The 24,783-nt window shown below is 41.5% G+C and overlaps 4 protein-coding genes across 7 annotated transcripts; 2 read left to right on the forward strand and 2 right to left on the reverse strand.

The window, feature by feature from the left end:
* Nucleotides 1–2,213: 2,213 nt before the first annotated feature.
* nit2 (nitrilase family, member 2) lies at nt 2,214–9,234 on the forward strand. Its single transcript, XM_072390053.1, has 10 exons — nt 2,214–2,323; nt 2,506–2,624; nt 3,422–3,542; nt 4,644–4,732; nt 4,829–4,922; nt 5,014–5,088; nt 5,172–5,250; nt 6,292–6,390; nt 6,542–6,597; nt 8,088–9,234. Exons 1-10 carry the CDS (start codon nt 2,293–2,295, stop codon nt 8,177–8,179), a joined length of 855 nt encoding a protein of 284 aa, XP_072246154.1. The 5' UTR covers nt 2,214–2,292; the 3' UTR covers nt 8,180–9,234.
* Nucleotides 9,235–9,541: 307 nt separating this feature from the next.
* On the reverse strand, nt 9,542–12,491 carry LOC140312281 (ICOS ligand-like). 3 transcript variants are annotated; one of them, XM_072390051.1, is made up of 7 exons: nt 12,172–12,491; nt 11,969–12,060; nt 11,546–11,869; nt 11,185–11,469; nt 10,470–10,640; nt 9,744–9,820; nt 9,542–9,662 (listed from the first exon to the last, which is right to left on the reverse strand). In XM_072390051.1, exons 1-6 carry the CDS (start codon nt 12,237–12,239, stop codon nt 9,750–9,752), a joined length of 1,011 nt encoding a protein of 336 aa, XP_072246152.1. In that variant the 5' UTR covers nt 12,240–12,491; the 3' UTR covers nt 9,542–9,662; nt 9,744–9,749. The 3 variants fall into 3 exon arrangements, with proteins under 3 accessions (XP_072246152.1, XP_072246151.1, XP_072246153.1); XM_072390050.1 differs by having other exon boundaries at nt 9,542–9,820; XM_072390052.1 differs by having other exon boundaries at nt 9,542–9,820; nt 12,218–12,490.
* Nucleotides 12,492–14,577: 2,086 nt separating this feature from the next.
* gtpbp6 (GTP binding protein 6 (putative)) lies at nt 14,578–18,663 on the forward strand. Of its 2 annotated transcripts, XM_072390054.1 has the most exons (10): nt 14,578–15,250; nt 15,330–15,467; nt 15,550–15,620; nt 15,701–15,831; nt 15,928–15,998; nt 16,080–16,238; nt 16,357–16,565; nt 17,918–18,066; nt 18,289–18,441; nt 18,537–18,663. In XM_072390054.1, exons 1-10 carry the CDS (start codon nt 14,869–14,871, stop codon nt 18,661–18,663), a joined length of 1,590 nt encoding a protein of 529 aa, XP_072246155.1. In that variant the 5' UTR covers nt 14,578–14,868. The 2 variants fall into 2 exon arrangements, with proteins under 2 accessions (XP_072246155.1, XP_072246156.1); XM_072390055.1 differs by lacking the exon at nt 17,918–18,066 and having other exon boundaries at nt 18,537–18,617.
* On the reverse strand, nt 18,643–24,420 carry LOC140312285 (phosphatidylinositol specific phospholipase C X domain containing 1). Its single transcript, XM_072390056.1, has 6 exons — nt 24,193–24,420; nt 23,675–23,811; nt 19,835–19,963; nt 19,602–19,757; nt 19,340–19,523; nt 18,643–19,249 (listed from the first exon to the last, which is right to left on the reverse strand). The coding sequence occupies exons 1-6, from the start codon at nt 24,272–24,274 to the stop codon at nt 18,978–18,980; spliced, it is 960 nt and encodes a 319-aa protein (XP_072246157.1). The 5' UTR covers nt 24,275–24,420; the 3' UTR covers nt 18,643–18,977.
* Nucleotides 24,421–24,783: the final 363 nt, after the last annotated feature.

The raw sequence follows: 24,783 nt of genomic DNA on the forward strand, positions 1-24,783 counted from the left end.
CCACATCAAAACCACATGAGTAAAATAGTAACTTGTGTACAGTTTTTATACATTTACTTTACAAAAGTATATTTGTAATGTATGTCCTGAAGTATTGAATGTTTAGTTAGCCAAGAATTTTGAGAGTGATCAAATTCTTTTATGACAGTTCCCCATATATTCTGCAACATAAAGGTTGAATTACAAATCATTTGAGCTGACTGCAGCTTTACTAAACAAACCATCCTGAGAACCTCACTAGGAAATAGGCGATGTAATACTGCAAAGTAAAGCTGTCAGAAAAATGTAGTGGAGTAGAAGAGGAAAAGTTTGATAAAAATGGAAATACTCGTGTACTTATGTGCAGTTACTTTTTAAATGTACTTCATTACATTCCACCAGTGCTACCATGCATCTTTTATAATGTACAAAAAAAATTGGTAAGAAAAACAGCCCATTTGAAATCATGCAGACATCAGGGACAATGCACACAACAGCTGAATTAATTGATTTCTGAAGGCTCGTGTTTAGTGCACCACTAAAAGCACTGGGCTATAAACTGTGTTTTTACTCCTAATCATGGCAATGGCAATTGTTGATGGAGCTGACTCCCAGTCAAAGAAAAAGAACAGAACCACACCAGAAAAGCACTCAAAAGTCTGTGGCTATCCCGACTTTCATGAAGGGCAACAGGAAGAGGACCAGAGAGAAGGAGGATAACAGGAGGAAGAACATCTCCATTCCATGCCACACACTTCAATCTCAGCAACACTTTGAGACAGAAACTGGTTCACTCCAAGCACATAACTCCAAGACACAAACTGGACAATGTGGTGTATGAAGTGCAGTGCACTGAGGAATGCGCCGACATGTACACTGGAGAAACCAAACAGCCTCTCCACAGACAGCACAGAAGCGCAACACCTCAGGGCAGGACTCTGCTGTCCACCTGGAAGAAGCTTCACTCAACAGAAGAGGGGGACTCAACGGTCGTTAGCGGTGGTGGGTCGTAATTCAAACGTGCGCGCGTCTGGTCTGCGTATCCGTGCCGAATCAGTTCCACATCTACATTAATGACTGTTAATCTCTATCCAAGTCCGGTGCAAAGCCGGTGCAAAGGCTCAAAGCTGGTGCAGGAGTGATTGCTAAGCGAATCTGGCGACTTGTGGGCGGATCCGGCCAGGTGTATACTGCTCACTGGGTGGTCTCCTCCTGGGGAGTATCCTATGAAATCATGGTGCAGAGTTTGCATAAAAGTAGAAATAGGTGGGTGTGACTGCTTCTGTATGCGCTATTAGACCAAGACGTTTGGACAGTGCCATAGTGTCAAGAAAGGCCGCAAAGAAGCCACTTCTCTTCAAGAAGAACATAAGAACAGTTTGAATATCCGCAGAAAGTACAAGGACTGGACAGCAGAGGCAAGAAATTATAGTCTCAGAAAAGACTCCCCACTGTTTACTTGTGAAACTGGAAATTCGGGTGTTGGGCGAACGCTGCCGTGAGTCCCGTGTCGTGCAAACAGAGAAGCAGCCTGAGATTATACATGTATGGCAACTCCTCATCCAAGCGAGTGAGCTCACTGACAATTCTGCCCCAAAACACTGCTATGAACAACGAATGGTATCAGAACGTTCTCCAACAGCAACTTTGGCGATATTTTCCAGCATGCTGAAACATCAAATCACGCTGCACCATTGATAACAAAGTGGCTTAGAGATCATCACACCCATGAATATATTTGTTGTTTGTTTGTTTGTTTTGTATATATATACAAATATATATATATATATATATATATATATATATATACAAATATATATATATATATATATATATATATATATATATATACAAATATATATATATATATATATACAAATATATATATATATATATATATATATATATATATATATATATATATATATATATATATATGTCGCTAATATTTCTAATTAACCAATGAGAAAAGGGTCTTAGTCTTGCATTGAAACCGGATTGGCCGAAAAATTACCACCCCGCTGACGTAAGAACGTCTCTAAACTTCACATTAAAATGTATGAACTTTATAGAAACTCTTGCATTTCACTTAAAATGGCATAACTAGCGATCCTTAAATGATCTTAAAACTAAATCCGTCATTGTTTTTTGTGTAGGTCAAATCATAATCACAGGGCACCCCAAAGTTAAGAAGCTGTGTCTGAAGGCCTCAGCTTAATCATACTCTGATTTTGAAAACCAAGCAGCCACCCGGAAGCAGACGCCTATAGTTCTGCTCAACCTGGAGTGTTTTGAACAGACTTATCCGCACACATGAGCACTACTGTGGCTAAAGTCATGTCTAGTAAGTGTAAACCCCTTTGCCGAACGCAGTGTCGTGTGTTTTAACTTTAAATCGTAACTATGGTTTAATGACATCGATTATAATTCGAAAGTCTGTTGCACTCAGTATTGTTTCTCACAGTACGAGTCAAGTCACTGGTCAGTTCGGGGCAAACGGGCAGTGACGGTGTCTGGTTTTCGCAGAGTTCCGTCTGGCTGTGGTCCAGCTGCAGGTGACGAGCGTCAAAGCGGACAACCTGAGCCGAGCCCGGAGGCTGGTGAAGGAGGCGGCTGGACGGGGCAGCGAAGTGGTGCTGCTGCCGGTGAGGACGAGGCAGGGGCCGGTGTCACGCTACTTTTAACCTGTCATATTGAAATATTTGCCACTTTTAAAAAAAATCTTACTAGCACAATTTATTAACATTGTTTTTTAAATTGTTGTTCTGTTTTTGTCATGAATGGCGGGCATATCAGGAGCAGCGCAGTCTTTTATTGTTCGCCAGTGTGTGGGAATTTGATTAATATTCGTTGCACCTGTCACTTTTCTGCTTGGGTCTGACGTGACATTGGTTTTGAAACGTTTGAATATAAATAGCTACTACTGTAAAAGTAGATTACGTCTACTATGTTTCAATTTTTTAGTTCCATTCTTGACTGGCATTTTGTTGGTCGCCAGCGTGAGAATCACTCGTTTAAATACAGCCTTTTTTACTCAAAACTTCTGGGATACCGTATCTGTAAAGTTAAACTTAGCTTTTACATTTAGTCTTATATTTCCATCCACGTTCCCAGTTGAGTATTGAAAGTGAGATTTGGTAGCTTCAGCAGATATTTGTGGTAAAAACGCACCTGAAAACCTAAAGATGTCTGAGTTCTGTAAAGTGTTCCTGTCAGCTGTCGCAGTGAACAGACTATGATCCTTTACCCAGTCCCCTTAAACAGAGGTTTGACCCCATCAGCGCCCACTCTTGAACAGCCAGAGTGAGAGCAACCCAGGTCTCTACAGAAACCTTTTAATTTTATTATTATTTTCTAGTGACAGTTCTGGGTTATAAGAAAAGATGTGCCAGTGTTGGCAGAGTCTGAGTCTCGGCTGGTTTCTCGCCTGTCATTAATACAGGAATGCTTCAACTCTCCATATGGGACCAGCTTCTTCTCCACCTATGCCGAGAGGATCCCAGGAGAATCCACCCAGGTGCTGTCGGAGGCAGCGAAGGAGAATAAGGTGTATCTAGTGGGAGGTAGGTAGGTGGGCTACAGATACTCATGTACCACTTTCAACAGATCAGATGGATTAATTCTGAGCTTCTAATAAGTTTATTGTTAGAAGCTCGTGTTATTTTCTGAATAACCTGAATATAGAATAATTTTCTGTCTAAGAAGCAAACATGGAGGGGTTCATCACTCTGAAAGACAATTACAAAATGATAAAGCTCTATGTAAACGTTCAAAGAACTTGGGCATTTCTTAATTTGTGGTGAGCGATATTGTCAGAAAATTCAAAGGATCCAGAAAAAAACCCATAAACTTGTACACAACGGGTAAGACTTTAAGAACAAATTAAATGGCTGTAAATTTTGGCTGTTAAAAACAGACAGCTGTGTTTTTGGAGGTCAGGAAGACTTATGAAAACCGCTGTCAGTGAATACAGTTCACTCCTGCAGCTTCACCTCTGCGTTCTGTTTCTGAGCTCATTCGTGAACGACTGGCAGTTAAAATGTCAGGTACAATGGTGTATTGGGGCAAATGGCACGTGGAACGCAAAAACCCAAAAGCTTAAAAGCACATTAAAAACTGAATGATATGCGTAGGTTTCAGGGGAACATATGCCACCAGCCAGGACTCAGGTCATTGCCAAAGAACAATCTGCATATATCAGAGTATATTATTGTTAATATTTCACACACCTTTTTATCAGAAGCAGGGTTATATGGATGGCTTGTAAACAAAGTTGTATTTTACCTCATATTTTGTGATGTTGGGATTTCTTTCTTTTTTTTTCCTTTTTTTGAGCATAGTGTTGACAAGAAAAGGAAAAGCAGTTGTCTTGAGTTGACATGAACTGAATCAAAAACGTTGTAGTAATCTAAAAATGTGTTTTTGCACCTTTTACTGGGGTTTGTTTGCAACAATTTAGTGTATTTTATAAATGGTAAGCTTGGCTTTAGGTCCTGGAAAACATCACAGATGATAACAATTGCAAGTATCCAATCAGGATTTTCTCTGTAATGTCTTCCTGAATCAGTTTATCTGGTGTTGATATGTGAATTGTTTTCAGTAGAATTAGGAATGTGTACACTGTGTCAGTGGTGTAATGAACCATGTGGCTTGTTGTTCAACAGGATCAATCCCTGAAGAAGAATGTGGGAAGTTGTACAACAGCTGTATGGTGTTTGGCCCCGATGGGGAAATGATTCTTAAACACAGGAAGGTGTGTGTTCCCATCACCTGTGGTTGTTAATGGACACATGGAGTCGCATCAGAATCCTTCTTGTATATCTGTAATCTCCATGTTTTCTCCTCCAAGATCCATCTGTTTGACATCGACATTCCAGGGAAAATCCGTTTCCAGGAGTCTGAGACGCTGAGCCCTGGCAACAGCTTGTCCATGTTCGACACACGTGAGTGACTCTTCCAAACTCCCTCCTTGTTTACCGCGGTGTGGACGAGCATCTTTTTGGTCTGATTTCCTTCTCTGCGATACGTCTGCAGCGTTCTGTAAAGTGGGTGTCGGGATCTGCTACGACATGAGGTTTGCAGAGCTCGCACAGCTCTACAGCAGGAAAGGTAAGCAGTGGAAAAGAATGTTGACATGACATCAGTTGTACTGCTGTGTCGGTCAGCTGATTGGCTTGTGCTTTTCTTCTCAGGCTGTCAGCTGCTGGTTTATCCCGGAGCCTTTAATATGACAACTGGTCCGGCCCACTGGGAGCTCCTACAGAGGGGGAGGTGGGGCTTCCGATCATTCTCCTCCAAAAATATTAAAGATGTTAGTGTCGATACTAAATAATAAGTCCACAATTCATTCATGTGGTACATCCCAGAAAGATGGCTAAACAGTGTTAAATGAGAGGGATAAACGGTTTTATGAAGCAGACATGATTTAAAACTGATAATTAGTAACAACACAGCTGTGAAATACTTAATATAAAACTTATAAAAGTCTGCAGACAAAGCAATGGCCAACATTTTCATGCACTTCTTTTTTTAAACTCAGAGGCAAAGGCAAAACAGAGAAAATGTTAACTTGTCAGAATTGGGATTTTCCAGGTTTGAAAAGGTTGTGTACCGGCTGAAGGCTCCCCTTAGAGTTGTGGAGTGAAACTATTTTCATTGAACAAAACTCAGTCTGAAGTCTACACACGGACAGTCGTGCTCATGAATTTGTCGTCCAGCTGAGGAAAAACGCAACCAGAAACATCAGGAAAAAGACTGTTATTTATTGACTTCATCAATGATTAACACACACTCAAAAAGTGTTTTTTTCTTTTTCTATTTCAGTGATTTACTTTTCTGAAGCATTTGTGTGAAATCAGTAGATGTGCGATGTAACTTTTAGTGCAAGTTAGCAGATGACCTTTGAACAGTTTTGTGAGAATACATTTGCATGTTGGTCTGAAATAAGACTGAAGTGGCTGAGCTTCAACAAAGCACTGAACACACTGCTGTGATATGTTGCGTATTTCCTGTCAGCCATGATGTGTCAGTGTGCCATTAAAATGAATCGGAAGCTCCTAGTTTTTAGGTCCCCACACTTCTCTAGTGCTGTTGTTGAATCCTGGTTAATGCTGTGGATCTTTAACCTGATAGAGAAACATTTCTATCAACAGGAGCTCTACGATGTGACTGTCAGTGACTTAATTGTCAATCAAGGGTGTATTGCTGTTTTTTTAGTGTGTCATCTGAAAATAATTTGTGTGAAGTGAAAGATGTAATTCTCTTCTGCATACTGTACCATATACAATATAATTAGTCTGGTCTCTTATGCAGGGCACTTGATAACCAAGTGTATGTGGCCACAGCATCACCTGCCAGAGATGAAACGGCCTCTTATGTGGCCTGGGGTCACAGCACTGTTGTTAACCCATGGTAAGAAAACAAGGACATGAACAGAAGAAGGGATGTAATGTAGCATCAGTTAGGTTTTACACTATGTTATATACAGCTAACATCAGACTACATGGTGTAGTGTCTGGATACAGATATTAAAGAGTTTAACTGTCCTGACCTGATGTTACAGGGGAGAAGTCGTCTCCAAGGCTGGAGCAGAGGAAACTATAATCTATGCTGACATTGGTAAGACTTATTTCTATACACTGTGATCTGGATACGGGTTGACATTGATGCGTTGTTTTTTTTTTTTTAAGAGCAGTTTTGTTTGATCTTTTTATCAGACTGTGAGAAACATGACTTGATGAATGCTGTGGAGGGGGTGTTGCATTTAAGATGAAACTACAACCCCAGTTGCCAAGAAGTTGTGATGCTATGCAAATATAAATTTAAAAACAGAACATGCTCTAAAACAACATATTTTATTCACAACAAAACTTTGATAACATCAAATGTTGGAAGTGAGACATTGAACTGTTTCATGAAAATATGAGCAATGCATCAAAAAAAAGTTGGGACAGTTCAGTCTATTTTAAATGAGCTTTGGTCCAGAGAAGACGGCTGTATTTCTGGATCATGTTAACATATGGATTCTGCTGTGCCTGATGGAGCTTTATCCTTCATTTGTGTGACAGACAATGACTTCTGTAAGTGTTCCAGAGCCCATGCAGGGATTTCAATGACAGAAACACATCTGTCTTGAAGGCCTGAGAGCTGAAGAATACGGACATCCAATACTGATTTTCATCCATGTCCCTTGCACACAGATGGTTTGAGATTCTCTGAATCTTTTCATGGTATTATTTGCTATTGATAGCTTTGCAAAGTGAAAATTCTCCCTAAATTTCCAGAAACTTTCCATTGGATCTTTAGTTTGAGAATTTTGAAAATATTCCAAATTAGATCATTTACGTTTCTTTAATGATGTGGTTCTAGCTAGCTTACGTTTAGCATGTCTGGTTTACCAGTTAACTGGCGACCTGTCCAGAGAGTCGCCCAATGACAGCAAGGATAACCTCCAGCTTAGTTTCCAATGTGGAAAATTCAGTTTTGCAACCCAACTGTAGATGATGGAATTTTCAGTCTTTGCAGTTTTCCTTGAAGGAACATGATTCTGAAATAGCCCCACAATGTGAAGACAACATTTTTTGGCAGTTTGCTTGAACCATCAGCCCATCCGAAGGTCCAACAACTGCTCTCCTCAGTTCCCAGATGTTTACTGAGGATGCCACATAGTGGTGAACATGTTCCACTGCCATCAAATTCAACATGAACTGATTATATTTAATGAAATCATAAAATGTCTCCCCCTCAACACGTTTTCTGTTTTAATGTGAATAAAACAGGGTTCGCCAGTCATAGGTTTCTGCTTTTATTTGCATTTTAAACTTTTTTTTTTTTTTATTTAAAATTAATAATTTATTTTTGGAAATGCTAACATGAGGCAGAATAAGAGTCAGATCTACAGTAATTGTGTGAGTTTGTGTGGTTGAATATTGTCTAATGTTTTATCTATAAGGGAAATGCAGTGCAACAGAAATGAAAAACATCCATCGGCCTGCGTTACAACAGTTGCTGCCGGGCACACATGTTGTATTCCTTTATCATACACAGGAGTTACTTTTGTATTTCGTGACTCTGCACCTAATCTCCCTGTTCATGTCAACTGACTCCAGACCTGCAGTATTTGGCTGACATCCGGCAGCAGATCCCAGTCACGTCTCAGCGTCGGAATGACCTCTACACAGTGGCGCCCGTGCAGGAATGATCGAGCTGAATGCCCTGAATCCGGGTCCCGTTCTTCTCAAATAATGCTGTTGATTCCCATTCAGGTGATTTTAGGATTGATTTCTAATCCAGGAAGAAGTTATTGTGCGATTCATCAATCTGATTCGCTGAGTGCTGGTGTTGCATTTGCACCTGTGACTGTACTAATGCTTTGTTGTACCAGCCAAATGGAAGAAGTGAGAGGATGGTTAGAGGAGGCTGAGTCACACAGAACAGCCAATGTTATTCGGCACCATCTCCCACATGAGGCAGATGTGTTTGTCCAGACATCCGCTGGGTCAGTAGATTCAGACTTTGAGTCTCATCCCTGCACTTCAGTGATGTTGCACAGTTTTCCGCAATTAGATCAGCTCAAGTGTGTTCATCAGATGTTAAATGTTCATTTAAATAAAAAATGTGCTTCCATATACTCTGGCCCCACTGATCTGAATCAAAAAGCGTCCCGGTGACCGTTAATGAGATGGCCGGTTTGGACTTGTTTGTTTGAACTTGTTGCCATGAAAATCCTGTTTAATTTTAAGTCGGGTTCAAAGTACCAAAAAAAAACAGTCAATGTGTCAAATTAATATATCAACTCAGTCCATTGGTTTTGGTTAGCCTGTAAAGCCCCTTTCAGACATGCACAGTTATTAATTAATTTGCAGCAACTGAACGTGTTTGTCATGCGAGTAACAACCACGATGCTTTTGGCAATGGCAATCTAAGTCTAGCATTATAACATGTATCACTTTCAACAGCACACGTCTGAACAGCTGCAGTAACCTTATCACACAAATACACACAGTAGATATGAGTTGGATTGGCTTAACATCCGGAATCTGACAGTAACATCGTGATTTTAACACTCAATGTTCTGTAAGCTTCCATCCATTATTGTATGGGTTTACACAACCACTGTGAGCTTGGCAGACTGAGTTGTTATAACAATAGATGTTGTTCTAAAACTGTGACTCTACAAAGACACTGTTATACTGTATCTCACCTGATGTGCTGACCCATGTCTGAATGATTAATATAATCGCTTTAACAGATTGATGAAGCCATTAATGTTTTTTATCTTGCGTCTGATAAAGGCTTAAACTGATCATTTCTGATTATAGCCTAAAGAAACCTTTTGAGAACAGTTTCCAGGTGATTGAACCTGCATTTTTCACTCAGTGGTCAAGAAGAAGGACTGAATCAATGAAAATCATTGCAGTCTTTGAAATGTCACGAATGCAGTAAAACCATTACTGGAATAATTCCCCTCTGTGGCAACATGTCTTCCTCTATTTTGTTTATGTACGGTTTTTTTTCTACTTCTGTATTTATCACAACAGATCTGTGAGATGAAAGCTGTGGGTTTGGGATTCTTTATTACATACTGAAGTACAACTTCTCCTCTCTGAGAGGAACAGTGACTGCTAAATGTAAAACAAAGCCCCATGGAAGTCCTTATATCTACAAGATACCCACCATTAACACTAAAAAAAGTCAGCAGTGAAAACCTATTTACAGATCAGTGCTCTGTTGTTCAGAAAAAAAAAAAAAAAAAAGATTATTACAGTTTTTCACACATCAGTCTCCTTTGGCTCCGGCTTCATGGCTTCTGCTTCCCTGTACCGATATCGTCTTTTGTATCCTGATGAGAACAAATATTCATTTAGATACAGCAAAAGGTTTTTTAAGAGTCATAAAAACACAGAGTCTGAGAAACAAATGCTTAATTGTGTCTGAGGTCTTGTTGGTTGGACCAGTGCAAACAGTTTAATCATCATATAGTTGAAGTTTGAGGAAAAGTTCAGAAAAGGGCTTTACAGATTACATTTTCTCTGCCTGAATAATGGCAGCGTCTGATTGCACTCTGCAAACATTGTTCAGTCCTATTAAGGATCATTTGTGTAGTAGAATTAAAAATAGAACCGCTTAGCTTTTTATTTTCATTGCTTCACTCAAACCAAAGTCAATATTTCCCGATTCATTTACGACTGGGAAAAATGACTCGCAGCTGAATTATTAGCTTGCTTGCTGACAAATATGTCAGGTGGTGCGTGGCACTGTTGCAAGTTAGTTCAGTATATGAAAGTATTGGATTAGTTCCTAGACTGAAAATCATGGCTCGATTTGCTTTAAAAGCAGCAGCTTTTGAACACTTTTAAACAAGATTGTGAAATGTCCGCAAGGAACCGATGAACAGCTTTCCATTGGAAGGCATCCTTCCTTTACTGCACACAAGCACCTGTACGTGGACTGAAACACGATCATCTCTCCAGGGGTTGTGATCTTCCTACCTCTCTCTGGCTGTTTGTATTCGCGCTTCCTCCTTTTGTATATCCTGTCCAGGTGGATCTGATATACCACCCCTGCCACCACCATGAGCCCGACCACCACACACAGAACCGTGCTGAAGATCCACATAGCCTCTGATGCCCGACTCACCACAGGGGCGTCATTTACTCCGTCTGTGCAGCAAACAGGAACCACAAATGCCGTCAAGAAAAATCTGACTTATCAGAACATAATGAAACGAAACAAAAAAAATCATCTGGTCCTTACCAGGTCATAGAATTAGGTAAATATAACCTCAGATAAACCAAAGTATTTGTGTTATTTATGAAATAAAAACTACGACAAAATGCAAATGCGTTGTGTGGAAAAACTGACTGACCACACTTTAGCAACGATAACGCATTGTTGTGGAGGAATTCTGGCCCACGACATTATAGTTGCTGCCTTGTGTTTATGCACAGTTCTCTTAAGGTCCCACACTGCCACACTTAGTTTTTGTTGAATAAATAATGAAACACAATATATCATTGAACATTGTTCATATGAGGTTATGGTTACCAAATCTGAATACCTGTGAAGGACCAACTGATTTTTTATTTTTTTCTTTTTAAACATATCCTGATACATGAAACTTTCAAAATAAAAGCTGCACTTTCTGTTTCACTGCCTGCAGGTGAAGTGCTCCTATGTTTTGTAAGTAAACTGTCAGTAACTCACAGCTTGTGGATGTCAAAGTTTCATTTGTGGACAGGTTCTTTATGACGCATGACACTCTGGCATCTTTGGAAACGTTGACTGTCAGGTGGCTTGTGACGTTGTAGAGACTGGAGTTGGGGAGCGATGCTGCCTGGGTTCTCACTGAGCCCTCAGGGGGATCATCTGTGTTGTTGATGAGCCAGTAAACTGCAGGTTGAGGGTAACCACCACTGGAGTGACACAGGAAGGTCGCCTCATCACCCTCTGTTGCATCCTCCCTCTGCAACAGGGGGGCACTGAAACTGGCTGCGAACAACCATCAAATACAAGATTTAGTTCCTGTAGATAAGTTTGAATTAACATCTGTTAATTAGGAACTTACCTGCTGTCCTGAGGCATGCCGTACACGCAGGGGTAGTTTGGTTGTCCTGTGAAATAATGAAGAGACTGTAATGCATCCTGTCCTCTTTGGGATGAATTGCTGGCAGCTCCAGAGAGAAGTTTCCAGTCAGTGCAGCATCAGTGGAGATGGTGGCGTAGTTCAGGCTCCATATCTCCACTTTTCTATCCTCTTTCCAACTTGATCTGAGCACTACTTCATCATCGTGTCTCCACTCAATGGAAAGATTCACAAATGGAAGCAGTTGAGGGTAAAAGCAGGGCAGGGAGACCGGCTTCCCCACTATGCCAAGAACACACTCCTCTCCTGTAAAAAGAGAAGAAAAAGACCAATCATTGCTACGTTTTGTTATGTTTTTTTATGTGTGTTGTGTTAAATGCCTGACCAGACAGGGCGTAAACTCACCCAGACAGGAGCGCACACGCAACAAACAGAGCAGCAGTCCCGCGCGCCACAGTGCCACCGACATCGCGCGTTCACAAGGACACATCAGCGCACTGAAGACCGAAAAGCAGCAAAAATAAATAAATGTCCTTTTTTAGTTTGAAAATCAAAAGCTAACACATTCTTGACATATGTCAGAAACATGGGAGGTATGTCCGCTTAACTTCACTTCCTCGTCTTCTGCCGGGCCGCGCACACACCTTCCCTCACCTTGAAGTTCATTATCAGTCATGCCGCGGCTTGTTATTCCATACCTGATCTCTTACTAAGATTCCTTTCTGACAAAAATGATCGCGGACGGACATTAAGATACACAGATTCCCGTGCAGAACAACCGAAAGGAAACCCGAGGCTAGTCAGCGTCTGTCAACAGAGACCCGGTTTTGAGCCACTATGCCGAGATTGGCCCGACCTGTTCGACTTCTTTTTAGGTCACACACACCCACATGTGGTGAAGGGGGACGGCACACAGCGAGTCAAACGTTTAAGAACATAAGACCGATACATATTGGAGTGGAAACGACATCCTGCGTCTTAAAAGATCATTACTCCATCCAAATTATGAATTATATTGTTTAAAAGTAAAAAAAACAGTCAGCTGAATTATTTATCATAAATGTATTGACGCATAAAGCACATTTACCCCTTAAATATGATGGAGTGGATGTTATTCAGAAGCATATGATGATGTACCTCAAAACTGTTCTCATATATGTTACTTGAGTGAATATGCTTTTAATTTATATTGTTTTGGAAGCTTAGTTAAAGTGCCCTTGAGTGTATCTGACTTTAAGGACAAATGCATTACATAATCAGTCTGCTGGGTTTTTTTTTTAATGAAAAAGATCATTCACACACGTGTATATCATAACTCTGACCATCAGTTTGAAATATTTTTTTTTTAAAGTTCTGTAAACTTTAAGTAATAAAGGTGTTAATGATTTAAGAAAAAAAATACTTCTATAATGCAGGTTTCTTTTTCCCACTATGATTTTTCTTATTATTATTGTTCTTATCATTAACGGAATTAGATGATCATACTTACTTTTTTGTTCAACATTTTGGAAGTTGAGGTTGCAAATAAAGAGGAACAAACGATGAAAATCAAAACAGGTTTGTGTGTGTTTTTATGCGTTGTTCTGTTATTCTCTCCATTTTCACCTCTCTGAGTGTGTGTGTGCACTCACGAGTGTTTCTGAAATTTTGATGACCGAAATATAAAATATATATTTTCATGCATTTAATATTTAATCGGAGCCTATAAAGTCAGCTCATCAGCTTAGAGGAAGAAAACAAAAATCAGCACTAACTTGAACAGCTTGAACGGGGATGCTGTTGGTCTGCCGTCATGTTTGCAGCCAGTGATTTATAGGAACAGACACACAATGTGAACTAAAGAGAAATATTATATATTGTTTTTCGCTGCTGATTAAAAGTGGACTTCAGTCTGTACCTCGACTGGACAGACTTCATTTCTTTTGATCCAGTGAGAGCGTTTTGAATAACACAAATACGTCAAAAAATCCCTTTTCCTTTCCTTTGGTGCAATATTAATGAACACACAGCAGTCTGGTATCATCCCTGCACAGCCTGCTGCGGTTTCATGAGTGCCTTCAGTCACTTCCCAGCTATCTAACGTACCACAGGAACTGCCGACAGAAGTTACATCACCAAGAACTTTGAGTCGCAGCTTGTAGCATCTCCAACAAACACCAGCCTAAATATCCAAATTCCAGGTTGCCTGTAAAAATGCCTGCCGTAACAGCCATACTGCAGCCTGCTGCAGAGTCCATAACGCTGCCTGACACGACTGCCGTGAGGCGTCATCCCATCCACCACCTGAAAAGACCTCTGCACAGCCCAAACTGCCTGCTATGGTGCAGCATGCCGAGCGATGGAAGATGTAGGTTTAAAATCAGTGTCATCAAATCCTGGGCAATACAGAAGAAGAGACAACCACGCTGGAGTGAGGAAAAGCTCCCTGTGTAGGCGCAAGTGAGTCTGCATAATGAATGAAAAGCTTTGAGCCATCCTCAGTCTGACCCACCCACAAACCAATAAAATCCTCCTCCTTTGATCTCACATAATCAAAATGTAATTTTGTGTCCTTTTGTGTGTCTTGTCTTGCTTTGTGGCATTGAATGAATGGAAAATAAAAACATGACAGTTTTTCTTTCTAAATTTAAAATAGTTTAATTTGTAAATATAGCTCTTCTAGTTTTTAGTCTAGCTTTTTCATTTTTCTTTATTCCGACTTCATAATTTGTCCATAAGATAAACGGTGGTACGAGAAACATAATAGGAAATGACATAACAGGAAATTAATTCTCAACTGATATTGCCCCGTGTTTAGCCTTCCAGGAAGTGTCTTCTTCTCTGTACGGGTTTTTAAGAAATTCTTACTGTCGAGTTTTCACAGCAAACACTGTCCTAATTATCTAAAACTTCCATATTTGTAACTTAACCTAGTTTAAAATGTTTGTTTGGCGGATTCAGTTGTAGTTTGGGACACTGCGTAAGCCTGTAAGGCCTTACCTCGGGGGAAAATATCCTTACATATGACCCAAACTCAAAACATAAAAGCGCACGGGCTGTCGCAACGACAGCGTGCTGTCTTTTTGAGCAAGAATATCTTGAATTTATGGAATATTCACTTGTCGAAAAGCACTCGTTTCGATAGAGAAACTAAACACGCGTTTGATCGCACTCAAAGAGCAAGAAGACGCAGAGGACGTCAGCAGAGCTGTATTGTGACCTACAGCGGCTCACTGTCGCGTGCGGCGTAATGATCTGTTGAAAACTTAGTTTGCTATTTTAATCGCAGTGCCAATGGTGCCAATGATAGAGCTGCCGGAATTAACATGACAACACCGAGATGGATATCTTCGTGGCTGCCTCTCCTGCAGCGGCCCTTCACACGGAGCTGCCCGAGAGCTGCGACCCGCAGACTCCTCCACCCTCACGAGCCCGCCGCCGCGCTCACGGCTGCTCGGAGAGGCTCACCCCTGCAGTCCAGGGCGTTTGGGCTGTCTGCGTGCAGACTGAAGAGCACCGATGACTTCTGCAGCAAATACACACAGGAGGATGAGGAGGAGGAGGAGGAGGAAGATTACTTAAAGGACAGTGAGGTGGAGGAGCTTTTTCAGCAGCAGGTTCCTACGGGGATCGGAGAGGGACACCACCGGGTGTTCATCGTCCACCCTGATGTGAAGTGGGGAAGCAGGAAGCAGCATCTGACCACCGGTAGCTACAGCAGCATGCTAAAATGAGCCAGATGACAAAACATGTTGTTTAAAATGTGAAATAACTGGTGCATTTGCAGCTGAGCTGATGATGGCTGAGGCTGTTGGGCTTGTGAACACGCTGGACAACTGGACAGTTGTGGACAAGATCACCCTCTCCACCAAGACGCCAGAGAAGAAGAGGATATTTGGCAAAGGCAATTTCCAGTCTCTGACAGGTACTGTCCACTGCCTGTAACTCTGCACACCGAGTCCACATGCGTGTACCTAAAAACGTGTGTGCTCCGCGCCCCCTGACAGAGAGAATCAGACAAACAGCTGGAATCACGGTGGTGTTTGTGAATGTGGAGCGTCTGTCCGCACTGTCAGAGGTGAGGGTGTCTGAAACTTTGATTCTGGCTGTGCTGGGCGACAGGTTTCGTTCACTGTTTATTCTTGCAACTCACTTCAGAGGGAGTTTGAGGAAGCCTGGGGGGTGAAAGTCTTGGACAGATACGCAGTGGTTCTGCACATTTTCCGCTGCAACGCCAGAACCAAAGAGGCCAAGTTACAGATCTCGCTGGCAGAGGTCCCCTTGTTAAGGTGACTGCAAATTTCCTTTTTTTCCCTCTCATACTGTCTTCATGTCAGACTACGGTGCCCGACTGTGTTAAATCCCACTTTGTGTATGCTTGGCAGATCTCGCCTGAAAAACGAAATGGTGAACTTGGATCAGCAAGGTGGAGGATCAAGATACATCGGCGGTTCAGGTACACCAGCATCCACAGCCTCCGTGAGCCCCTGTCCTGCTGGGGGGATGCTAGTTTCGCTGCAATGATGTGTCATTCCAGGAGAAACGCTGTACGAGGTCCAGCAGAGGCAGCTGAAGGAGCGGGAGGCGAAGATTCGCTCAGCGCTGGAAAAACTGCGCAAAAAGAGGCACCTCCTGCGCTCTCAGCGTAAACACAGGGAGTTCCCCATCGTGTCTGTGTTGGGATATACCAACTGTGGTGAGAGACTGGAATCAAGCCAACTGTTACTTTCATATTGCAGTGTTTGATCATAATTCTGATGCCGTTTTTTCTTCTTCTTCTTCTTTTCTTTGTGTCTTTGCCGTCATCTGTCCAGGAAAGACGACTCTGATCAAAGCTCTAACCGGCGACAGCGGTCTCCAACCCAGGAATCAGCTTTTCGCAACCCTGGATGTGACCATCCACGCCGGCCAGCTGCCCAGCCGCATGACTGCGCTGTATGTGGACACCATCGGCTTCTTATCCCAGCTTCCGCACCAGCTCATCGACTCCTTCTCCGCCACCCTGGAAGATATCAAACACTCAGTATGGAACCAAGTCAAATTTGATCACACAGTGGCATCAGGGACTTTACCTGCTATACAATTTATCATAATGACTTTAAACTGGATGTGGAACAAATAAGCAAAATAAAAAAACTTTTACAAGGTGAAAACATATAAGAAACTTTAAAGTATGTAAGTAAAGTCCATGTCACTGAGGACATGAACAGTCCCAGGACAGGCAAGAGATGACATGACATGTCTATACAGCTCAAAAGATCAGCTTGCAGTGCTGATAATCAGGAGAACAGCTAACACGATAAAAGAGCCTTGCTGAAGAACCACCATGGGGGCCCCATTTGCTCCATCAATAAGAACCAGAGAAACACTCATGTGAAAAGAAAAGTATGCTCTCTTCCAATTCTAAGGTTTTAAATATCAGGATGTAATATGAAAATGACCTGGTCCATTACAGGTTTTAGAATGGAGTAACTCTAACTACATGTGATATATTACACTGTAATAGTTTATTTAACAACTAAGTTCTGCTTCCGTAGGAATTAAGATGTTAAGCAGCAGGCGGGTGCTGCTAATCAAACACACTTGATTTATTAACTGATTATCATCAAATGTGAGCTCCTCTGTAAAAGCAGAAGTTTTAGCAGTTTGCTGGTCTGGAGCATTCAGGTGTGTGTTACACAGTGTCAAGGAGGAAAATATTCAAGACAGTTACTAATCCTCCCAGGAGTGGACGTTCCAGCTAGTTCACCCCGAGATCAGACTGTATAATGGTCAGAGAAACTGCAAGAAACCCAAGAGCTACATCTCAGACTCTACAGGGCTCAGTTAGCATGTTAAATGTTAAAGTTCATGACGGTACAATCGGAGAAAGACTGAACAAGTATGGTCTTTTTGGAAGGGCTGCAGGAGAAAGCCTCTTCTCTCTAAAAAGAACATGGCAGCACAAACTTGGGTTTGTAAAGTTCCAGCTGAACAAACCTCAAGACTCAAACACCTCATACCAACTGTCAAGCACAGTGGTGGAGGGCTGATGCTTTGGGCTCGTTCTGAAATTGGGTCATGCAACAGGACAATGATCCCACACGCAGCAGAAAATCTACAAGAATCAACAAGAATGTCTGAAAAAGAAGAGAATCAAGGTTGTGATGACCAAAATGCAAAGGTCAATGTGACTGAAAGAGAGCTGCTCATAAACGAATGCTGCAAAACCTGATATGAAAAACCTTAGAAATGAAAGAGAGTGACCTTCTTTTTCATGCTGTCAACATATAGGAAGCATAGAAATATACCTCATGTTCATATTCAATGATGAAATGTTTTTATCGTATCTTTTAAGAGCTGCAGACTCAGTACTTGTCTTCCTCATGCTTCCAGGATCTTTTGGTTCATGTCAGAGACATCAGCCATCCAGAGACCGTGAATCAGAAGGTGAACGTTCTGAATGTCCTGAAGAACCTGCAAATCCCAGACAGGCTGATGAGCTCTATGATAGAGGTCCACAATAAAACTGACCTCATAGAGAAGTAAGAGTTGCAGCTTTCAACTGCTTTTATCATCTTACTAAAAGTTTAAAAAAGAGGAAAACTATCGGTAAGGAAGAGCAGGCTTATAGATTCTCGAAGTTAGATTTCATGGTGGGTGGAGTGAGTTTTTTAACTAAATTGAGGCTTATAGAATTACATGTTTACTCAAATCATGTAAGGGATCGTTTTACTGATCGGTGTCACTTTGTGTTTGTCTCATAGCTATCAGTCAGCAGAGTCCGGCGTGCTGCCCATATCTGCCCTGGAGGAGCGAGGCCTGGACGAGCTGAAGAAAGCAGTGGAGGAGGAGCTTGTAAAGTCCACAGGAAAACAAATTTTAAATCTGGACGTTAACCTAAGCACTCCACAGTTAAGGTGAGACGGTGAATCTGTTCCTGACAGCGCCTTTTCTTTTTTTTTTATGCTGATGAGACAAAGATAACACGTGTGGCTTGTGCGCTCGTTCACAGTTGGCTGTACAAAGAGGCCACCGTTCAGGACGTGCAGGTGAATGCAGATGAAGGCTCGGCTGTTGTCAAGGTCATCATCAGCGCCGCTGCGCATGGGCGCTACAAGAAACTGTTTGGAGGTGCATGAGAGAGAGGGGGGGGCAAATAATCATAAAAAATTATGTAGAATTTAAGAAAAGTCTGTATTTACTTGATGGTGTATTAAAATATCTGAAGATTCAACTTTCAGAGAGAATAAGACATTTTTTTGGAAACACCACTGAATGCACGTGAGAGATGTCGGCAAAATATACAAGAGTGTTTTAAGGGTGAGGGGGAAATAACAAGACTCAATACAGACACTGCCAATCTTTCAGTTAAAATTCAGTGAAGACAAAAGCTGAGACAACCGGTTATGAGGTATAAGTGGCCAATTGAGAGTCATTTAACGTGGAATTAAAGTCACAGCTGATGCTGCTTTTTCATCTGGCTGGAGCTCTTCCGCTGCAGTTTATGGTTCAGCGCGATCACCAGAGAGCAGAGCGGAAGGGGCCCCACAAAGTCTCCTGCAATAATGTTGAGGCTCTTGGGGTCTGATCCGGGCATCTGCTCCTCCACCCATTTCCTCAGACAATCCCAATTCCTGTAGGTCAGCGTCCGCAAGGATTCCTTTTGGTTCTTGGTGATGTAACTTCTGTCGGCTGTCAGGTTCAGGCCAGACACGAAGAAGCCCTCTGAGGAGGATGGGGGGGGGGCAAAAAAAAAAGACTTTTCTCAGCATCTGCATGAAAACACACGAAGAAATGCACTTTAAACAAACTCACCTGAACGTTCCAGGTCTTTCTTCCACTCCAAGTACTCGATTACTCCTTGTGCTGTGTGCTTGTTGGCCCACCAGTAAGGGATGGCAGGCCACAGCTCCTGATATCGCTCTGTAAGCTGGGATTCATAGGACAGAATGACCTGGTAACCAGATGCCCACAGACTCCGCAAGGTCAGGACTGATTCCTGTGGAGGGCCAGGTAGATACGTTAAGTCTGTGTTTTGTTTCAAACGTGTCGAGTCAGCCTAAATTAAAAGGCTAACCTTTCTGGGACACAGCTTTGAGCCGAACAGCTTCTTCAGACAGAAAATAAAGGATTCGTGGCATCTGTCGTCCATTCCCTCAAAATGGCTGCAGGCGAGGATAACTATCTCCTTTGGGTGAGACTTGAGCCAGGTGGCAACCGATACAAGTGTTTCCTGTGCAAGAGGGAGATTTAACTGTGAGCATTGCCAGAGCCCAAAACTGAGGACTGAACAAAGCGACTTGAACTCACCAAAACAGTTAAATGTGTGTATATGACGTGTGTGAAGTAGAGGTCGCTGGAGGAGTCGTTGGGTTTGTGTGCAACGCGGAGATCAAAGTAGCGAATCCCCATGGAAAGCTGCTCCTGTATGCTTTTGTCCTGAGGGGAAGATGCAACATAGGTCTGTATGTTACAGTAAATGACAACTAAATGTATTAAAGACCACAAAGAAACCTTTTCTTTTGACAAATGATTACACGGAGAAGTCACTGAAGCACATTCCAAAGGCTTTTGTTAGCTTTTAATGCAGTCGTGTTGCTTAAAAGGTGCAATAATCAATATCTTTAGATTTACAACGATCACACTACTGCAGCTGTTCCCACAGAAAACAGAACGTCAGATAAACAATCTCTTGTATTGGTTTCTTCAAACTTCGGACCATCTCAGGGGCCACAGCTCTTAACTATCATGGGATTTCTGGGTGGCTGTGTTCAGAAACGTCCACAACAATAACCCCTTAGCTCTACACGGTAGGTGTCGACACCCTGCTTTGACTTCTTATATGTAATACAGCAAAGTATCTACACCAGACGAACTGAAAAAATACTAAACAAGACTCATAGCTCGGGCTACCTCCCTGAAAAGATATGACAGATAAGCAGAAGCCAGGAGAATAAATACGGACTGAGACATATGGGAGAAAGAGGCATCTCATAATACCGAGAGGATCTGAGAGGTGACCTCAGAAATCTCCCAGAGGAAGAACCAGTGACGGTCGAAGCTGCACAGTCTGTTGACGGACCAGAACAACACGCTTCAGCTCTGAAAATAACTGACAGCGATGCTAAAAGAACCGCAGCCTGCAGAGACCCCCCCCTCTGCCAGCTCCTGACATACCTGCTGCTCGACCAGAAGAACATGAAAACATTGCTGAGGTTCCTGTGCCAGAACAAGAACCTCAGCCAGCCGAGACCTCCCTGCCAACAAGCCCTTGCATCCAAAATACCTGCCTGCCTGTTGAACCAGAAGTTCCAGGCGCACCTCATCTGAAAAGCCCATTATATTTTCAGATCAACAGTTTGCACGCATGACATCATGAAACTGGGGAGAGACGAGACCACAACAAACCAGCCGGCTGCTCAAAGCAGCGCCTTGCTAACGGAGGAAAAGAAACTGACTTGTCTGCTTTACAAAGAGAATCTCATGCATTCATTTGCTTCCAAGAAAGCACAACAACTGGAAGCAGAGAAACCCAAAGGAAAAGAAGAAGAGGAATATAGCAGAGAGCTCTTTAGCTCAGCTATCAACAGAAAAAGGTACATTTTAGGATGAACTGACCAGAGTCCAAACTCAGCTAAAAGACCAAGAGAAGCACACCATTGAGGAGAAAAGTCCCCTTGCGGAGCAGCTGAAACAACAACTGAAATCTAAGAAAGCTGAATATGAGAAGGAAAAATAACAAACTACATGCAGACACCACCAACAAAGTCAGCCAGCTTGAAGCAGACTTCAGTGCTGAAAAGATTAGAAGAACAGAGTCTGAGATCTGCTTAGACCATCAAATGAAGGACACTTCAAGAATGACAGGTGCTCTGCTACAAATTCAGAGCAAATTTAAGTCCTGTCTCCTGGCTGAGCAGATACAAACGGCAACTAGCATGAAAGCAGCTGTGATGGAGGCACAGCAGGACCTGGAGAACCAGAAGGAGAAGTCCAGCCTTCTGGAATCTTTATCTGCAATAACGGAGGCACTTGAAGCAAAAGAAGTGGAGAGAAAACAATAGGCAGAATGAAAAACTTGGAAGAGCTGATGGAGAACTTATAGAAACAAAAAGCAAAAAAAAGAAATCTCTCAGGTCTTCAAAATATCTGAAAAGATACCACATCTGTCTGACCTCTGCTAAACTCATAAAACTCTTCTTTCCAAACTTACTTCCAACTTTAAAACCTTTTTTCCTTCACCAAACCAAAGTCCCTAACTCTTAATCATTTACCCTTAAACCTCGTGTAGTTTCATTTATACCTGAACCTTCCTTCTTATTTATTCTTTTTTGCTCGTTTTGTTCCTTTTACCCCAACCTTGATGTTATTTTTCTTTTTTCTCGTCTTTTTCCCTTTTTTTTCATGTAAATTATTAAAAATTACAAAAAGAATAAAATATAATACAACAACAAAAATCAAAACAATGTTGCATTGTTTTTTTATCAGCTATTTGGGTGCATTTCTCTTCATACAGCATTTTCATCTTCATGTATTCAACCCAGTTTTACACAAGTTTTAATGATGAATATTGCAGTGATATGATTACCCTTTGGGAGCTAATAAAGTATTATTGAGTTGGACTGAATTTAATAAAACTGGATTTACTTGTTATTGCTGCTGACAGGAATGACCTCCTGTATCTCTCTGTGCTACGCTGTAGCTGAAGAAGCCTTATTCTGATCTCTCTCCATTGTTTCAACACAATGTTGCGTAGAGGGTGGTCAGAGTTGCTCTTTGTGTATATTAACTTGTGCAGCATTCTTCTTTTAACAATCAGGTCCGGGGCTCCAGAGCAGTTCCCAGCACAGAGCGAGCTTTCTTTGTATTTTTTTTTGGTCTCAGATGCTGCTGCCCCAACGAATGGCTGCTAATCAGATTACACCCCCCACCACAGACTTGTAGAAGATACGCAACATCTTTGTGCAGACATCAAAAATCCCCAAAATTCCTCATCTTAAGAATACAATAAAATATCGATGAAATGCTTTAATTGTCTCAGTTTTCACCTGTTTGTTTCTAACACTAGTTAAAAAAAAAAACTGAGGATTTTGCTTATGGAATGAAAAAGGTATTCAAATGATCGTGGAACTTTATGTAAAGGGACTTTCCCTTTCATTTTACTGTCCAACATGCCAAAAACAGTAGAAACCCTTTATTCAGGTATTTTCAGTAACACATAAACAGATAACGAGGATCCCCGGCGAAATAAAAAGATTGGCTAGTTTACAGGGGAATGGGCTTGTATCATAACAATAAAGCATTTTTCTTCTACTATCTGCAACCAGCATTAGATAAATCAGAAACCTGGAAAAGAAACATTTACATGTAGATTGACGCTGGTTCACGAATTCAAGACTTTGTTTACTCCTATATAAGAATGTATGAAACTTGAGTAAAGCTTGATGATATGTTTCCCAGTACTGCAGCTGCTCTAAATGTACGGATAAGAAGGGAACTTTAACCCTAACGACAGTTTTGGAGAGGCAACGGAAAATGTTTCTTAGGAATGTTTAATTTTGGAATCCTTCTCAATGCCAAACTCTACATGCTTGGAATATATCTGAAGGAATTCATACGAACACAGAAATAAACCAAACAACCAGACTTTGAACTTTTCCAATCCAGGAGACATATTGCATTATATCAGCTATCAACAACAATACCATCATATTGCTATAAGTGTGCAACGTTTTCAACTTTAGTACAAAGATTCTGACCAAAAAAGTAGGACAGTGCAACCAAAAAACAGGCACAAAACAAAGATAAACAAAATCATTACAGAAAATGCAAACCAGACAGATTTCTGGTCTAGTTTATCTGTTGTGAAATAATAATTGTGTCTCTTTCCATCTTTTGATGGTCTAGACGTGTGGATGTTTTTTTTTTTTAATCTGATCTAAAAATAAATTCAACCTTTATTAAAATGTAAAAAAATGTAAATAACTTTGGAGACTGAGGTCCTACTCTGTAAACAGAACATGATCCTGATCAGAAGATAACACGAGAACAAAGCGATTCCTGTTAAAGATGGCTTTGCCTTCCTGCTCAGTTACATAAATGATCCGCACAAGTCCTCTGGTAGTCGCTGTGCTTCACACTTCTACATACCTGAGTGGTAGCCCATTTAAAAATGACGGGCCTTGTAAAGCAATAGAAAAGTCCATCCAGGAGGCGGAATAAATCAGACTCAGACATGACCAGCGGGGAAGTTATGTCCAGACAGTAACTCATGGCATCATGGCTCCCTGCATAAACAAGATGTGATCAGAGCATTAATGCTGGAGGAAGTAAGAAACTGGTTTTCTGATTCTACACACCTTTTTTTGTATGTGAAGTACATCTGTATATAATTCTTGAATAGCTTGAACAAGACTTAACATGAAAAGTGAGGCTTTTAAAATAAGCTATGTAAAAAAAAAATATAAATTAAGAAACCATCTATCATTACCAATATCCTTTTGAAAAATATATAACAGGTCAATAAATGTGTTTACAGTAAAACATACATTAGTGTAATACAAGACAGTAGCCTACATAACTGCTGCATAAAGCTGTTGGGGAAAACTATTCTAGACTGACAAGTTGCACTGTAGGTGAAGCAGCCAGAGAAGAAGCACTGAATGTACCGGGTATGGCCAGGTTCGTCAGAGGAATGTCCCACAGCCCCTCGGGTAAAGCCGACATCCAGTCCTGACAGTCGAGCTCCATGTCGCGCAGTCAGTCTCACACCTGCAGGAGACTCACTGAAACTCCGTCTGAACTATGGATCTGAGAAGCCTGTCACATGACCGATCTGGTCCCCTTCCTTCATCGCATTCCTCGAAATGATCGCCAATAAGTGAAACGGAGGTTTCTGCTGACGTGAATGACAGACGGACACACTGACACGAGCTCAGCCGCTGTGTGAATTCCGTGTTGTTGGGACACTTCACGACAACCGAGCAGCGTGTGTTTCATTGTGTTTAAACACACACGTTCTTCGCAGTTAGCTTTAACCGTAAGCTAGTACACACATCTTAACAAAAACACTGAATAAAATACTCTCTGTGTCGTTTCTATTACGTAGCTCAAATGAAGGCGGGGCTGGTAACCATGGAATAGTATCTTTCTAACTTCCGGTTACTAAATTCTCTACAAAATATCAAAATGTTCTGCTTTAAAGTTCGTGAGGTTTATTTGATGACTTGCTTTTGTGATTTTAAACTAAAACAAGTAAA

The sequence above is a fragment of the Leuresthes tenuis genome, unplaced genomic scaffold (assembly GCF_036924035.1).
Source record: "Leuresthes tenuis unplaced genomic scaffold, fLeuTen1.0.hap1 SCAF_7, whole genome shotgun sequence".
Classification (NCBI taxonomy): domain Eukaryota; kingdom Metazoa; phylum Chordata; class Actinopteri; order Atheriniformes; family Atherinopsidae; genus Leuresthes; species Leuresthes tenuis.